The following is a 13762-nucleotide window of genomic DNA, read 5'->3' on the forward strand; positions in this document are numbered from 1 at the left end:
ATTCGAGGCATTCGTCATGACATCCTCCTTCAGAGGACTTTACTTTTGATGATGGGTTCACTTTAGAAGCCACCATAAAACTCCCGTTTATAAACCGTCCTTGGTTTATATCTGCATCCCCTCTCCCTTACACCGCAACCCCTTACAAGCCTTGCCGCAGCCAGTCCGCCAGTTTCGATTTACCCAGCTGGGCCAGGTTGTTGACACCTTGTTCACTGAGGTCGATGCGACGAAGGTCGACGTCTTGCGCCGGCGCCTTGCTGACTCTTTGGACGATAATGGTAGGGTCAGTCTCGAGGATAATGCCGTCGTCCACAATCTCGTCAATAGCCAGGGAGACGAGGTCGTAGTTCTCGACGATTGTACGCTTGTCGACGGATTGCCTAGCAGAGCTATTAGAACCACCAGCTTCCTGCGACAGCCGGGGAACACAAAGGGTATGGCTTACTTGAAGAGCAGGTGCAGGGAGTCCCTCAGGGCCAGGATGACGTTGTAAAGAAGAACCTCGTTCTCGTCGACACCTCCAACAACGTACATCATGACGTCCGATTCCATCTTGTAGAGAACGATCCGGTTGTCGTATAGGATGATATCGCCGGTCTGCTTGGCCGTCTTCTCCAGGAGACCCTTCTCGAAGGCCTTTTGCGACTTGACATCGGGGTAAGGGCTTGACTGACCTATCATGAATCGAATCCGTCAGTCATAGAGCTCCAGAGCTCGGCGTCGGAGGGGGGCCAGCGCATACCGTCCTTTTGTGTGCCTTGGTGGGGTGCGCTATAGTACTTGGAGAATAACCGCGATCCGTCCTCAATGCTGAGGATCAGGATCGCATTGACGGAGAAAAGTGACATTCCGGGAGCCATCTTGATGTTTGTTTGGGGGTCGTTGCGCCGGACTGCGCTTGTTGGTGGGTTGCTAGGTAATGTCACTTTACTCAACGGTGCCAGGTAGGCAGCTCTGGCGGGATGCAATTGACCACCTCAGCATCCCAGGATCGGTGCAAGTCGGTGGGTGGTTTCGCCGATGGCCGGATAGCAGGGGTCTAGGTAAGGTACCCACCCACCTCACCTCGAGGCTTTACCTTAGCGGTAGATAGACGCACAGGCCACGCTTCCACAGCGCGTAAAGTGGAAAACGCGAAACTCCTTTTCGGAACGCGTTGAGACCGGGTGAGCGCGTAAAGTGCTTTTCAAGATTGCAATGCAGCCCACCTTTTAGTTGCTCCTGAACGACGCCTCTCCACAACTCCCCTCTCCCCAGCAACGCACATATTCTTTCAGTCGCATCCCCCATCCCGCCCCCCGCTTGACCAGCAACCGTAAGGAAGATTACGAGCGTCAACAAGAAAATGTCTTCACCCTCGAAAAGGTCGACGAGAAGCTCGACGGCTGGAACTCCCCGTCGTTCTACGAGAAACAATCCGGATGCTGATCGCAGTACCCCCGCGCCGGCAGACGAAGAGGCGCAACGCCCTGCAGAGACCCCTCGCACAACCCGCCGGTCCCAGCTTGCATCCAGCCCTCTGTTCTATGAATCCTCCTCGCCGGCGCAATCTAACAATGGTCGTCGCAATGCACCTGCCAATGGCGATGTTTCGTCTCCCTTGCGGAACATGAGCAACAGTCAGAGCACCGCCGTTGGCCCTGCTCCCAGCTCACCGCTGCGTCAAGACATTGACACCCAATCCACCGGTGATGGAGATAGGACACCGCGTGCCAGCGGTATGATGAGGGGTAAGTGCACCATCAGTATCTTGGCGTGCAAATTACTAACTTACATGTCCAGAGTCGTCGCCTATCCGATACGAAGCTAGCTCCAGTCCGGGACCATCGATGCGGCCGCCTCAGTCAGACTTGCGCAGTGAGAGCAGTGGTCTCTTTGTCTCTGATCGAGCATCCCGTTCCCGCAGAGGTGATATCAACTCAGAAGGCATCAGAACCCCCCGCCGCCGCATTGTCTTGGATCCCTCCGGCAGAGTGACCACAGATGCGCCGGGCTCCGATGCGCTTTCTTTCAGCAACCCAGACCCGAACACTTCAGAGGCAGATCGCCTTGGTGGGACAGGAGAGAGTGCCATCTGGGGTACCACGGTTTCTGTTGACGACACTTTTGCAGCCTTCAAGGATTTCCTCAGGCACTTTACACGGAAATACCAACTGTACAGAGAGGGCTGGAGTGAGGCAGATGTTCAAAATGCGCCCGACGCCGAGTCCAAACCATACTGGGAGGCTCTTGAAAACATGCTTCTTCTCGGTACCACTAGGCTCTACCTCGACGTCGCTGATCTGAATACCTACCCCCCGACGCGCAAGCTCTGGTACCATATCCAAGCCTATCCGCAGGAAATCGTCCCCATCATGGATCAGTCGGTGAGCGACATGATGGTTGAGTTAGCAAGAGCCGAAGATCAAAGACAACGTGCTTCTCAGAGCAGTGCTGGCGAAGCGGCCAGACGAAGCAATACTGCACCCAGCTCCGACATTGCCTTCCCGAGCTCAGACCATGCCGGCTCTGACGCCCCGACACCTCGACCTACTCTGGATCTCCCTTCGAAAGAGGACGAGGTTTCTGGCTTGCTATTCATGGTCCGACCTTTCGGATTGGAGAAGACGACCAACCTCCGAGACTTGAACCCCTCTGACATGGACAGGCTCATCACCATCAAGGGTCTGGTCATCCGCACCACGCCAGTCATCCCGGATATGAAAGACGCCTTTTTCCGTTGCAGTGTCTGCAATCACTCAGTCAACGTTGGTCTCGATAGGGGCAAAATTCGCGAGCCCACCGAGTGCCCGCGTACTCGCTGCGCCTCCAAGAACTCCATGCAGATTATCCACAATCGCTGTGTGTTCGATGACAAGCAGGTAATCAAGCTTCAGGAGACCCCCGATGCAGTTCCTGCTGGACAAACGCCCCACTCTGTCTCGGTTTGCGTGTACAACGAATTGGTGGACTTCTGCAAAGCTGGTGATCGAGTTGAGCTCACAGGCATTTTCCGCGTCAACCCTGTGCGTGTGAACCCTCGTCAAAGGACCATCAAGAGCATCTACAAGACATATGTCGATGTTTTGCACGTTCAAAAGGTAGACAAGAAGAGGATGGGTGTCGACCCTTCTACCCTCGGCCTTGAAGGTGAAGAAGAAGAGACTGGCGGCGACAACAACCTTGCTGAAACCAAGAAGATCAGCCCAGAGGAGGAAGAGAAGATCAAGGAGACTGCCGCCAGACCAGACATTTACGATCTTCTTTCCCGCTCACTCGCTCCATCTATTTACGAGATGGACGATGTAAAGAAGGGAATCTTGCTGCAACTTTTCGGCGGCACCAACAAGACTTTCACCAAAGGTGGCAGCCCCAGATACAGAGGCGATATTAACGTCCTGCTCTGTGGTGATCCTTCGACGTCCAAATCCCAGATCCTCTCTTACGTGCACAAGATTGCTCCTCGCGGTGTATACACCAGTGGCAAGGGTTCCTCTGCTGTTGGTCTCACTGCGTACGTCACGAGAGATCCCGAGACTCGCCAGCTTGTTCTTGAGTCTGGTGCTTTGGTCCTGTCGGACGGGGGTGTTTGCTGTATCGACGAGTTTGACAAGATGTCAGAATCAACTCGTTCCGTTCTCCACGAAGTGATGGAACAGCAGACGGTTTCGGTTGCTAAAGCCGGCATCATCACCACCTTGAACGCCCGGACGAGTATCCTGGCTTCCGCCAACCCGATTGGCAGTCGTTACAACCCCGACCTGCCTGTGCCTCAGAACATCGACCTGCCACCCACTCTGCTGTCTCGTTTCGATTTGGTCTATCTTATTCTTGATCGCGCTGATGAGAAGAGCGATGCTCGTCTGGCTCGTCATCTGCTTTCCCTGTACTTGGAAGATAACCCAGATTCTGCCCAGCAAAAGGAAGACATTCTCGTAAGTACCTGATAACTCCCCTGATTTTTGACAGTTCCTGACATTGATGCAGCCTGTTGAGTTCCTGACCACATACATCTCTTACGCCCGCTCTCAAATACAACCTACTATCGCCCAGGATGCCGCTCAAGAGCTGGTCAACCAGTACCTCGAGATGCGCAAGCTCGGCCAGGATGTTCGCGCTGCAGAGAAGCGCATCACTGCCACCACGCGTCAACTTGAATCCATGATCCGCCTGTCTGAAGCTCACGCCAAGATGCGTTTGTCTACAACCGTTGTTCGCGAGGACGTTATGGAAGCCGCGCGCCTCATCCGCTCCGCCTTGAAGACTGCCGCCACTGATTCTCAGGGCCGCATTGACATGAGTCTCCTGACAGAGGGCACCAGCGCTGCCGATCGCCGCAAGAAGGAGGAGATCAAGAACGCCGTGCTTCACCTGCTTGACGAGTTGACTAGCAATGGACAGACCGTCAAGTGGAGCGAGGTCGCACGGAGGCTCAGCGAATCGGCAAGCGTGCCCGTCGAGCAGAGCGACTTTAACGAGACGATGCGGACCTTGGAGATGGAGGGTCTTGTCATGATCAGTGGTGACGGCGCGAGGAGAAGTGTCAGGAGAGTGACGGCGGTCGTGTAAAAGAGCACTTTTGGAATAGAAAATGGTGTGACGACGCCCTTGTAGATGAGATTACGTGGAATGTGGGCTTCTGATACTTCGGGCCGCCGGCGAGGAAAGGAAAGTTCGGCGTTGGTATTTTTTCTTGTTCTCTGCCATTTGACAAGCTGCGAGATTCCTTGCAGAGGAAAATAATGAAACCAAAACGCGTTATGGTAGACTTAGAAATCAAGCGAATGTTGAGATGTCAACCCTGACCTTTCTGTGAGGTCCCAAGGCCGGCGTCCGCCTTTACTAGGCTCATCAGAAAATAGAGGCTCCCTCGAAGACACGCAGTCTCGCAAGGCTGCCCCTGTGGATATTGGGCATTGCTTGCGTCACTGTCACCTCTCCTCTTTGCTTGCTATGGTATGGTGTTTGGGATGGATTGGTCCACGATGTGGCGCTGTGATAACACATAATGGCACCCAATCCTCAGCTCCGTGATTGAGGAAGCCAGTCATGCCTGGGACTCCCCGAAGAAAGATTCCCTTGTCCCAGTTTGGCGTATGCGTAAGATCTGGTGACTGTACTCTCAATATGGCCGGTGGTTCTTCTTAGCCCGCACTGCTTCACTTACAACAGATCGCGAGATCAGAATTAGATCATCCGCATTGAATCCTTGCCTTCCCTTCGTATGCTTGTTTCCTCAGCTTGCCAGTACCAATGAGCTCTTGCCCATATTTCGCTTTGATCTTATCTTCCCGACGAACGAACTCGGTCAGCACTAAGCGGAGGCTGTGGCTTCTTCCCTCTCAGGCCTACGGCCGACGACCGAGTAGCTGGAGAAAAGTGAATCAGCAAAAGATTAAATTTTCATGGCTTGTACAAAGAAAAGGTTTGGGACGTACATGGGAAAGTAGGCGTGATAGCTCCTGTTGTTCAAATCCTTGCGGACGTTGACGAGGAAGACGTCGACTTCATCGCGGGACCAACCATGAACACGGGTGAGCAGCGCCATACAAACGGCTTCGAGGGCGCTAGAGAAGTTCTCGTGGCACCAGAGGCCGAGCTTTTTATACCTATCGCGGGGTGTTGGTGTAAGTCCCCTTCGGCTTGACCATTGACTGCCTGTCCCCGATACAAATGGGGATGAGGAAGATGGAGAAAGTAAACTGGAGGAAATACCTCTTGTCCTTTGACCAACCGTTCATGGGCCACTTGAATATCCGGAGCTCAACGTCAACGAAGCCAGCCTCGATAACGAGACTCTTCAGTGTAGAAACGTCGACGAACACACGACCCATTTTCTCGGACCCGGAACGGATGAGATGGACGTACTCCAGAATCGACGAGTCTTTGGGAAGGCTGTTGTCGTCGGACACGGGATCGACTTGGTTTTCGAGAGGCTCGAGGTATCCGCCCGGGACAGTGTTACTGTGGCCGACGTCAGTTGTGAACCTGTTGGTTAACTAGATGACCAAGGGCTCGGAAAACACCAACTTGTAGCATTTTTTGACATATTTCTTCCAGTCTGCGATGCTCGCGTTCATGAAGCGGCTGTGAATGTAGTCGAACGGCTTCGAGTACGTCCACTCTTCCTCGATATCATCTATTTCGAACCTTACATTTGGAGGGACGCTAAGTTCACGTGTATCAGCCTAGGCGAAATTGAATAAGTGCTTGATCTGATACCCAAGACCGACTTACAAATCATGCTGAGGAGCAGAGAGATCGACACCAAGAACCTGGCAAGAGAAGTATGTTAGACGCGTGACCACTCATGTACGACGGCCCACTGAGCCAAACGGGGAGGGTCAAATATACCTCAGCTTGGGGGTGCAAGTCTCCAAAATCGTTGGCCCAAACCCCGGTGCCGGTTCCGACGTCGAGGACGCGGCCGACTTTGGAGTCCACTTTGCAGGGAGGGGCCAGACCGAGTTTACCTTCGAGAGTGTAGATGAAGATTTCATGTTGCTAGTCTGCTCCTCGAGAAAGATGGTTGAATCAGATGAGGTGCTTCCTCAGGAGGGGCGAATGTAAGAGTGCGTCAGAAAGCGAATACGCACCTAACCTGTCGCTCTCTCTTTTATCGTTGGGAAAGATGTATTCTGCTTCAACTCAGCTTCCCAAGATCCGAATGTTGTCCCAAGTATGGTGTGAAAGTTGTAGTAGAAGAGGAAAATGCGTACGTACTGCCGTCTTTACATCGGTGGTACGTTCTGCAATTCTCGATCCGGTAGTCGAGGATAGAAGCGGTGATGCTTGTACTCGACGAAGCAATGCTCTGCTATTCTTTCAGAGATTTTCCAGTATGGCACCAACGTATAGAGATTATGGCTTTGATCAAAGGTTAAAATATGACCTACCTCCATATCTGATACGTCGTGGTCCAAATCCTGCTTGGTAGAGATAAGCTTCGAACTTCTGAGGTAGGTAGAAGCAGACGGCAGGTGTTATGAATCAAATACCTCATCTCCCGGCACAATCATAACCTCGTGGACGACCTCAGCCATGATTTTTATATGTTGTTTTCCCAGGGACTTGTCTACGTCGTTTGATTCTCAGCCAATGTCTCGGATCTTCCTCGATCGTGTTCCGACGCAACTTTGACAACAGAATCAAGCGGTGACTCTATTAAGCACTGAGATACAGAGAGAAGTGAATGATGGGGCGATTAATCGCTCCTTTTATGTCAGCATATACGGGCAACAACCCCTCTTCTAAGATGGACGGATGGAACCATATTCCTGCGAAACGGACCAACATGCATATGCGGTTTGACGGCGAAGTGGCATTTTTGCCCAATTGCAGGGATTCTCCTGTAGAAATACTTTTAGAGGACCTAGCAACGCTTTCTGTCGAGAACAGCAGTGAGAACGTCTATCTACTGATGTAAGAAGGACAACAGTTGAATGGTAAGCACGCTAGACTGTACCGTTCCACGCCAACAGGTAATCAGGCAGCGACACCCAGACCGGCCGCGGCCTCCACGGTCCTAGAGACCTCGTCCAATTTCGTCTTGGCCTCCTTCGCGACAGCCAACGCATCATCCAACGTGTCCAAGAGGTCCTGCACATCCTCCAGCCCGGCAGAGATGCGCACCGTCTCCTCCAAGATCCCATACGACCGATGGAACGCCGCCTCGCTGGGGTCTTTGCCTAAGGCGAGCGTGTTGTAGGCCAGGCAGAGCGTGCGGTGCGCGCCGAGGTGGGGGCCCGGGTAAAAGGCCAAGCGGTCATAGAATGCGCGCGCGGCGTCCACGGAGTCGAAATCGACGCTCAGGAGGCACCCCGCTCCTGGGTCGGGGAGCTCCGGGGTAGGTTTGCGGAGGAAGGATTTGTAAGTTTCATAGTCTGGGAGGACGGACGGGTAGAGGACTTTTACGACTGGTGACGACGACGACGACGACGACGACGAAAAAGGGTTGTTCTGATTCTTCTCGGCTTCCGCGTGGAGGTGAGCGGCCATGGCCGCGGCGTTGCGGTTCAGGATCGCGGTACGCGGGAGGTAGTCTTCCGAGTTGGAGAGGAGCACCTCGGCGTCGCCGAGGAAGAGCTCGTTGTGGTGCGTTTTTGACCAAAGGAGTGAGAGGGCAGGGTAGTGTGGTGAGAGCGGATTGAGGACGATGCTGCCGCCCATGACGTTTGCGTAGCCCGAGAAGGACTTTGTCAGCGAGGAGACGAGAATGTCGGATCCGGGCAGGACGTCGATGTTGCTGAAGGAACCGACTGTATCATCGAGCACGAGAACAAACTTGTGCTTTTGGGACTACAAATGGGTGTTAGCTTTCAGTAATTTTTGCGCAACCCCCCCCTCGGCATCTCCTGATATTATCACTTACAAGCTTTCTAATACGGCGAATATCAATACTAGCCAGCAGAGGGTTACTGGGGAACTCGGCAATCACATAGCTCACATCTCTCCCCGATGCCGTTTCCGTGTCGAGCCAAGACTCGAACTCGCCCACGCCCTTTGCGTCGACGGGGCCAAAGTGCTTGTAGCCATGCGGCGAGGCATCTTGGAGGTAGTGCACGGTACTGTGGAAGGCGATGCCGAGGATGACGACGCTGCCGGGGCGGTACTCGAGCAGAGTTCTGTGGGTGGCAAAGATGGCGGCCATACCTGTGGGATACAAAAAGACGTCCCCGGGCTCGACTTTCACCTCGTCCGGGTCGATGGCGGCCCTGTGCAGGAGTCCCCTGATGCGTTCTCTCAGCTTGCCGTGCGCCTCTCCCTCGGGGAGGTACTCTGTCGGCGGTGGCGAGTCTACCACGCCGCCGAACTCGACCTCTCTCAGCGAGTCAATATCCGCCAGTAGCTTCTCGGCCAGACGGATAGAGACGCCGATGCCGGGGTTCTGCCAGGCGCCGATGACGCCGGGCGTCTTGGGCATCGGGTAGGTGACGAGGTAGAGCCGCACGCCGCCGAGTTCCACGCACCGGTAGCCCAGATCCTCGTCGGCCAGGACTTGCTGCTTTCGGTGGGGGTGGAGGGCGTGGGCCCGGACGGTGGCGAAGGAGATCGGGGAGGTGAAGAAGAGCGCGCCATGGCCCTCAGGGGTTTTGATCTCAGCACATATGGCCATGAATGTCTTATATTCTCTTGTCAGTCATGTTTCTCAGTATGGCAGGTTCCGCATCTGTGCACCAGAGTAGTCTTGTCGATTCAGGGGGGGGTTCTTCAGACAAACTGACCTTGGAAACGGGTCCAAAAGGCCCAAATCTCGGATATATGTGCACCACACGAGCCATTATGGCTCGGTCGCCTTCCCTGAACTTGATGGCGTTTTCCCATCCTGGTGCGTATGTGGTGATTCCATACTGCGTCTCCGGGGGCACGCAATGCCCGAATTCTGTGTTGGGTTTGAGTACGGGCATTGTTGGAGCTCGGTATACTGTATATCGTATGTATCTCGTATACACCAAGCTGGATATCGTATGTCTTGGATGACAGTCTTGGACTCTTGACAGCTTTGTAAAATAACGACTATTGGACCATGCATTTCTACCAAAAACAGAGAGGATCCCAACGTCTTATCAAGAAGAACCCGGCGCGCCCAGCTAGCCCAAAGAGTATAGCTCCGTGAGGGGCAGCTAAGACAGGGTTGAATTCCTTCGTCGTCAAGCTGTGTCTTACTCGACGCAGTGCAGCCACTCGGCTCGGCGGCATCTCAGCCTCTCTCAGCTCGCACTCGCTTCTCGGGCAAGCCGCATGTAGGCCCTACGCCAAATTTGAGTCTCGACATGATGCCGATAAGTCAATCTTCAGTACTTCTCCAAATGCGATTTGGGGTTCACCAAAAGTTCCTTGTGCTTATTTCCTTTGGGAATCTGCTAGAATAAGCTGCTGCTGCTGTGGTAGCTTCTGATAGCATGGAGACAAGACGTGCCTAAATATGCAACCTTCGTCGTCTCTCGTTGATAGGACTGAGTGATGCTGGGGAGGGCTGGCAAGGTTGACGTGAGATATGGCTGGCCATATCAGACACGTGTTCGGTCACGCGCTTCTAGCCTCGCGGCATACAACGTCTGTCTGTAAATTACGTCGAATAGTTCCGACTTTGAGTTCCTTTCAATCATAGCTGGCAATTCGACTCCCTCACCAGTGTAAATTATAGAACCCTTCTGGTCTGAACCCCTCACCAAGGAGACAGCGAGACCTTGCAGATTCGTATCATACCTAGCCGCATGTCCATACCCCTGTTACCGACCATTTAGACCTCTATAATGCCAGGTCTATATCATCACACTACACGAAGATTACTCACTAAGCCGATCTTCTATAAAATGTACTGTTGTGTCTACGTGGACTTACTCCAGACCTGTTGATATCTAACAAGACATACTGTACGATACACACAAAGGGCAGCGTGGGAAGAATCAATGAATCCTTCTTGTGACCACTCACAACCCCTACTATCTGGCATATTGTAGACAGCTGCATAGGCGAGTGAAACTGAACGGGCCAATGCTCATGTGAGAGCAAGAGCTAATAGTCTGTTGCTTGACAGCATCCATCTCGTTTACGCAAGCTGCTCTTCGCACTATCAAGTCAGCTCACAGGGCTCAGAGTCGCAGCCGGGATCGTCCCGCCGGACCGCTTCCGCAGCCGCGTGAGATATCAACTTCCTCATTCTTGATACGGCCGGCATCAAAGTGCGAGCCGGGTTGCAGCACCCTCCAAGTCCTGTCAACTTGATCTAGCATGATGAGCATGAGACAGCCAAGCACATTCATTAGTTGTTCTTTATGCCGATGGAGGCCTCGGGGGTACGGCGCGGTACAAAAGTCTGTCAACAAGTCCTTACTCGCAAGAGTCACTCCGAAGTTACTGCCGCCCGCAACTCTCATCCGCCTAAGCCGCGCTTGCGTCGGTAAAGCTGTGTCGGATCATGCGGGTAAGGCGTCCGTCCGTCACCAGACGACCCGGCAGCTGGGATGACACCAACCCAGGGCAACTCATACAGCATATGTACGTATCTATTCGGCATGTGATCGGGATATCCTAGCTGTCGACTCCTTGTAAACTACGACTGTGATATGTTCAAGCAGGAACTGTTTATGTGGTATGATTGAAACAAAGTCTCATGAAAGATCCAATGCATGAAATGCAGCCGAGTGAGACGGTCTGTCGGAAATAGCTTCCTTCCGTAGAGCTTTATGGAGGACAAGATATGCGAGAAGACATCTGAATCTCCAAGTGAGCTCAGAAAGTCAGTCTGCCAAGCGAAGTTCTCGCTTTTCCTTCTATATGAAAAGGAGTGAGTAATTGGTCCCAGCACCGTAAGAAGCCCACGGGAAGAACAGACGTACCTTGGCTTACCGAAGGTACGGACGGCGGGAATAGGATGATTTCAACCAGCGGACGAAAGCTTATCCCAACGATCCCCCCACGTGATAGCGCCAAAAACCCCAGGGCCCAGCGCGCACTCAGCACTCTTGCCAAGTGGGCATACGTCAGGGTGGTCAGGGGGTCAGGGGGTCTGGAAGCCAGATGTCAGATGCCAATCCCAGTCCCCAATTCCCCCAAATCTGCCCCACTCTCAGGAGGTGATGGGCCATCCAAAATTGTACTCGCAGCCACGCCGACACTTCCCTACCTTAGCTGACCCTAGCTGCCATGAACGCAGGACAGGTTTCGAAACCACCAACTACCACCACAACCACCACCACACCCCAGAACCAAGTTGTCACTCTTTTCTCTTGTTGTCCTTGGTGTAGCCCACTTTGCATTGACAAGCACATCCAACCCCCGAACTAGCCGCCCTGCCACCCGTCACTTATTGCCATAAAGCCCGTCATGCACTCCTTCGCGCCCCGTCTGCTCTCCCGAGCTTCTGCTTCTTCCATCTCCCCCATCCGTTCTTCTAATATCTTGACTTCCACTACTCGATCTTCTCTCCGTCTCCAGCAGCGACTCCCGGCGCGTCGCTTTTACTCCTCGGAACCCCCGAAGAAGTCCTCGGGCGTCAAGTTCTGGCCCTTCCTCGTCGTCGTCGGTGCTAGTAGCTTTGCTTATAAGCTCCTCGTCGATCAGAGAGCAGGTAAGCCATCTTTTGTCGAAACCCTCTCTCCAACCAAACAATTCTCTTTGGCCCCGGGGCAACACGCAGTCTTTCCCCCCCCCCAACAACAACAAGACGAGCGCAGAAAACAAATCCTCCACAATCCGTTGCAGCCTCAGAAACACTTGACTGACAAACCACACCCAACCACAGAAATGGCCGCTCTTCCCGCCCCCGAGGCTAACCAAGCCCTCCCCTCCCCGACAAAGTCGACCCCGACCTTCTCCCCCTCCGATGTGACAGTCCTCTTCGTCCTCGGCGGCCCCGGTGCCGGCAAGGGAACCCAGTGCGCCCGCCTCGTCTCCGACTACGGCTTCACCCACCTCTCCGCCGGCGACCTCCTCCGCGCAGAACAGGACCGCCCCGGCTCCCAATTTGGCCAGCTGATCAAGGACTACATCAAGGACGGCCTCATCGTGCCCATGGAAGTCACCGTCCAGCTCCTCGAGAACGCCATGACGGAGACGATTAAGACCAACCCGGGCGGCAAGGCGCGCTTCCTGATTGACGGCTTCCCCCGTAAGATGGACCAGGCTGTGAAATTCGAGGAAGCCGTCTGCCCCGCCAAGCTGGTCTTGTTCTACGACTGCCCCGAGGATGTCATGGAGAGCCGCCTCCTCGAGCGCGGCAAGACGAGCGGCCGCGCCGACGATAACGCCGAGAGTATCCGCAAGCGCTTCCGCACGTTTGTCGAGACGAGCATGCCCGTTGTGGATTACTTTGAAAAGGAGGGCCGCGTCGTCAAGCTCGACGCCACACCCCCGCCGCAGGACGTGTATAGCAAGACGCGCTTTGAGCTCTCTAAGCGCTTGGGTATCTGAGTTTTGGCATTGGGGAAGGATGTGACCCCCAGCTGCTACTCGGCCAAAGAGATGCGAGTACAGGTTAGAAGAAGGGGATGGCGACACACCGCTGTCGGCTAGGAACTGGCGTGCGTCATCCTATTTTGCTCCCGCCCTGTGACTCTGGGAAACGTCGTCTTCCCAGTGTCACGGGGCGTTGAAAGCGAATGTCAAGCTCACTAGAGTGTCTGGAAGGTATTTTAAAAAGACAATCGGTGGCAAACGAGTGAGGGGGGAGGAGGTGGTTGGTTCGTTGTTTTGGCATAGACTCTCAACAGAGGCCCCTTGCCGCTTATGGTGTGCTTGTATAAGAAGTTTCGGACTCTAAAAGGACCATTTGTTTTCTCTTTTGTCGTTGTCTATTGTATATCCTAGATAGATACTTTTGAGTTTTTCAATCAAACTGTGGAAAGAATAAAGACTTGAACAGCGAAGTATGAATCACCAACTAAACGCTCTTCTCACAGTTGAATTCCCGCCTTGTGGTGGGCCTACTATTAGTGAAATGCCTGTGACGTCTATGCCATCAGCAGTGGATGTATCAAATGCGCCGTTAGTCGTTCAAAAGTCATCAACCAACAACAGCCCAAGACAGGAGTATCAAAGTCAAGCATAAAAAAAGACGTCTGTATCGTAATCTCTTCGTTACGCCGGATTCATTCGGGGACTCCCTAAAACAAATTTAAAAAAAAAAAAAAAGACCTTTGCTTTTTCTTTCTTCCCGCGATGCAGCAGCCAACATGTCCCCAAAGACACAAAGCTCTTAGATGTGGATTCCGTGCGGTCTCATGGACGTCCCCTCTTCCCTTTTCCCTCGCCGTAATTACATAAACACGAACGAAGT

The 13762-nt window shown here is 53.4% G+C and overlaps 5 protein-coding genes across 5 annotated transcripts; 2 read left to right on the forward strand and 3 right to left on the reverse strand.

Annotated features, from left to right (window-relative positions):
* Window positions 1-142: 142 nt before the first annotated feature.
* CORC01_08894 (clathrin adaptor complex small chain) lies at window positions 143-863 on the reverse strand (the record flags this gene model as incomplete). The annotated part of the gene is made up of 3 exons (XM_022620524.1): window positions 143-383; window positions 449-677; window positions 746-863. 3 exons carry the CDS (start codon window positions 861-863, stop codon window positions 143-145), a joined length of 588 nt encoding a protein of 195 aa, XP_022472914.1.
* A 485-nt stretch (window positions 864-1348) lies between these two features.
* Window positions 1349-4551, forward strand: CORC01_08895 (MCM2/3/5 family protein; the record flags this gene model as incomplete). The annotated part of the gene is made up of 3 exons (XM_022620525.1): window positions 1349-1733; window positions 1786-3917; window positions 3970-4551. The coding sequence occupies 3 exons, from the start codon at window positions 1349-1351 to the stop codon at window positions 4549-4551; spliced, it is 3099 nt and encodes a 1032-aa protein (XP_022472915.1).
* Window positions 4552-5296: 745 nt separating this feature from the next.
* Window positions 5297-7025, reverse strand: CORC01_08896 (uncharacterized protein; the record flags this gene model as incomplete). Its single annotated transcript, XM_022620526.1, has 9 exons — window positions 5297-5351; window positions 5421-5591; window positions 5698-5946; window positions 6013-6150; window positions 6220-6257; window positions 6337-6455; window positions 6706-6796; window positions 6879-6908; window positions 6981-7025. The coding sequence occupies 9 exons, from the start codon at window positions 7023-7025 to the stop codon at window positions 5297-5299; spliced, it is 936 nt and encodes a 311-aa protein (XP_022472916.1).
* Window positions 7026-7467: 442 nt separating this feature from the next.
* Window positions 7468-9389, reverse strand: CORC01_08897 (cystathionine gamma-synthase; the record flags this gene model as incomplete). Its single annotated transcript, XM_022620527.1, has 3 exons — window positions 7468-8280; window positions 8354-9103; window positions 9207-9389. 3 exons carry the CDS (start codon window positions 9387-9389, stop codon window positions 7468-7470), a joined length of 1746 nt encoding a protein of 581 aa, XP_022472917.1.
* Window positions 9390-11811: 2422 nt separating this feature from the next.
* On the forward strand, window positions 11812-12897 carry CORC01_08898 (UMP-CMP kinase; the record flags this gene model as incomplete). The annotated part of the gene is made up of 2 exons (XM_022620528.1): window positions 11812-12055; window positions 12230-12897. 2 exons carry the CDS (start codon window positions 11812-11814, stop codon window positions 12895-12897), a joined length of 912 nt encoding a protein of 303 aa, XP_022472918.1.
* Between the last annotated feature and the right edge of the window lie 865 nt (window positions 12898-13762).

This window comes from Colletotrichum orchidophilum (genome assembly GCF_001831195.1).
Source record: "Colletotrichum orchidophilum strain IMI 309357 chromosome Unknown Scaffold_78.1, whole genome shotgun sequence".
Taxonomy (NCBI): domain Eukaryota; kingdom Fungi; phylum Ascomycota; class Sordariomycetes; order Glomerellales; family Glomerellaceae; genus Colletotrichum; species Colletotrichum orchidophilum.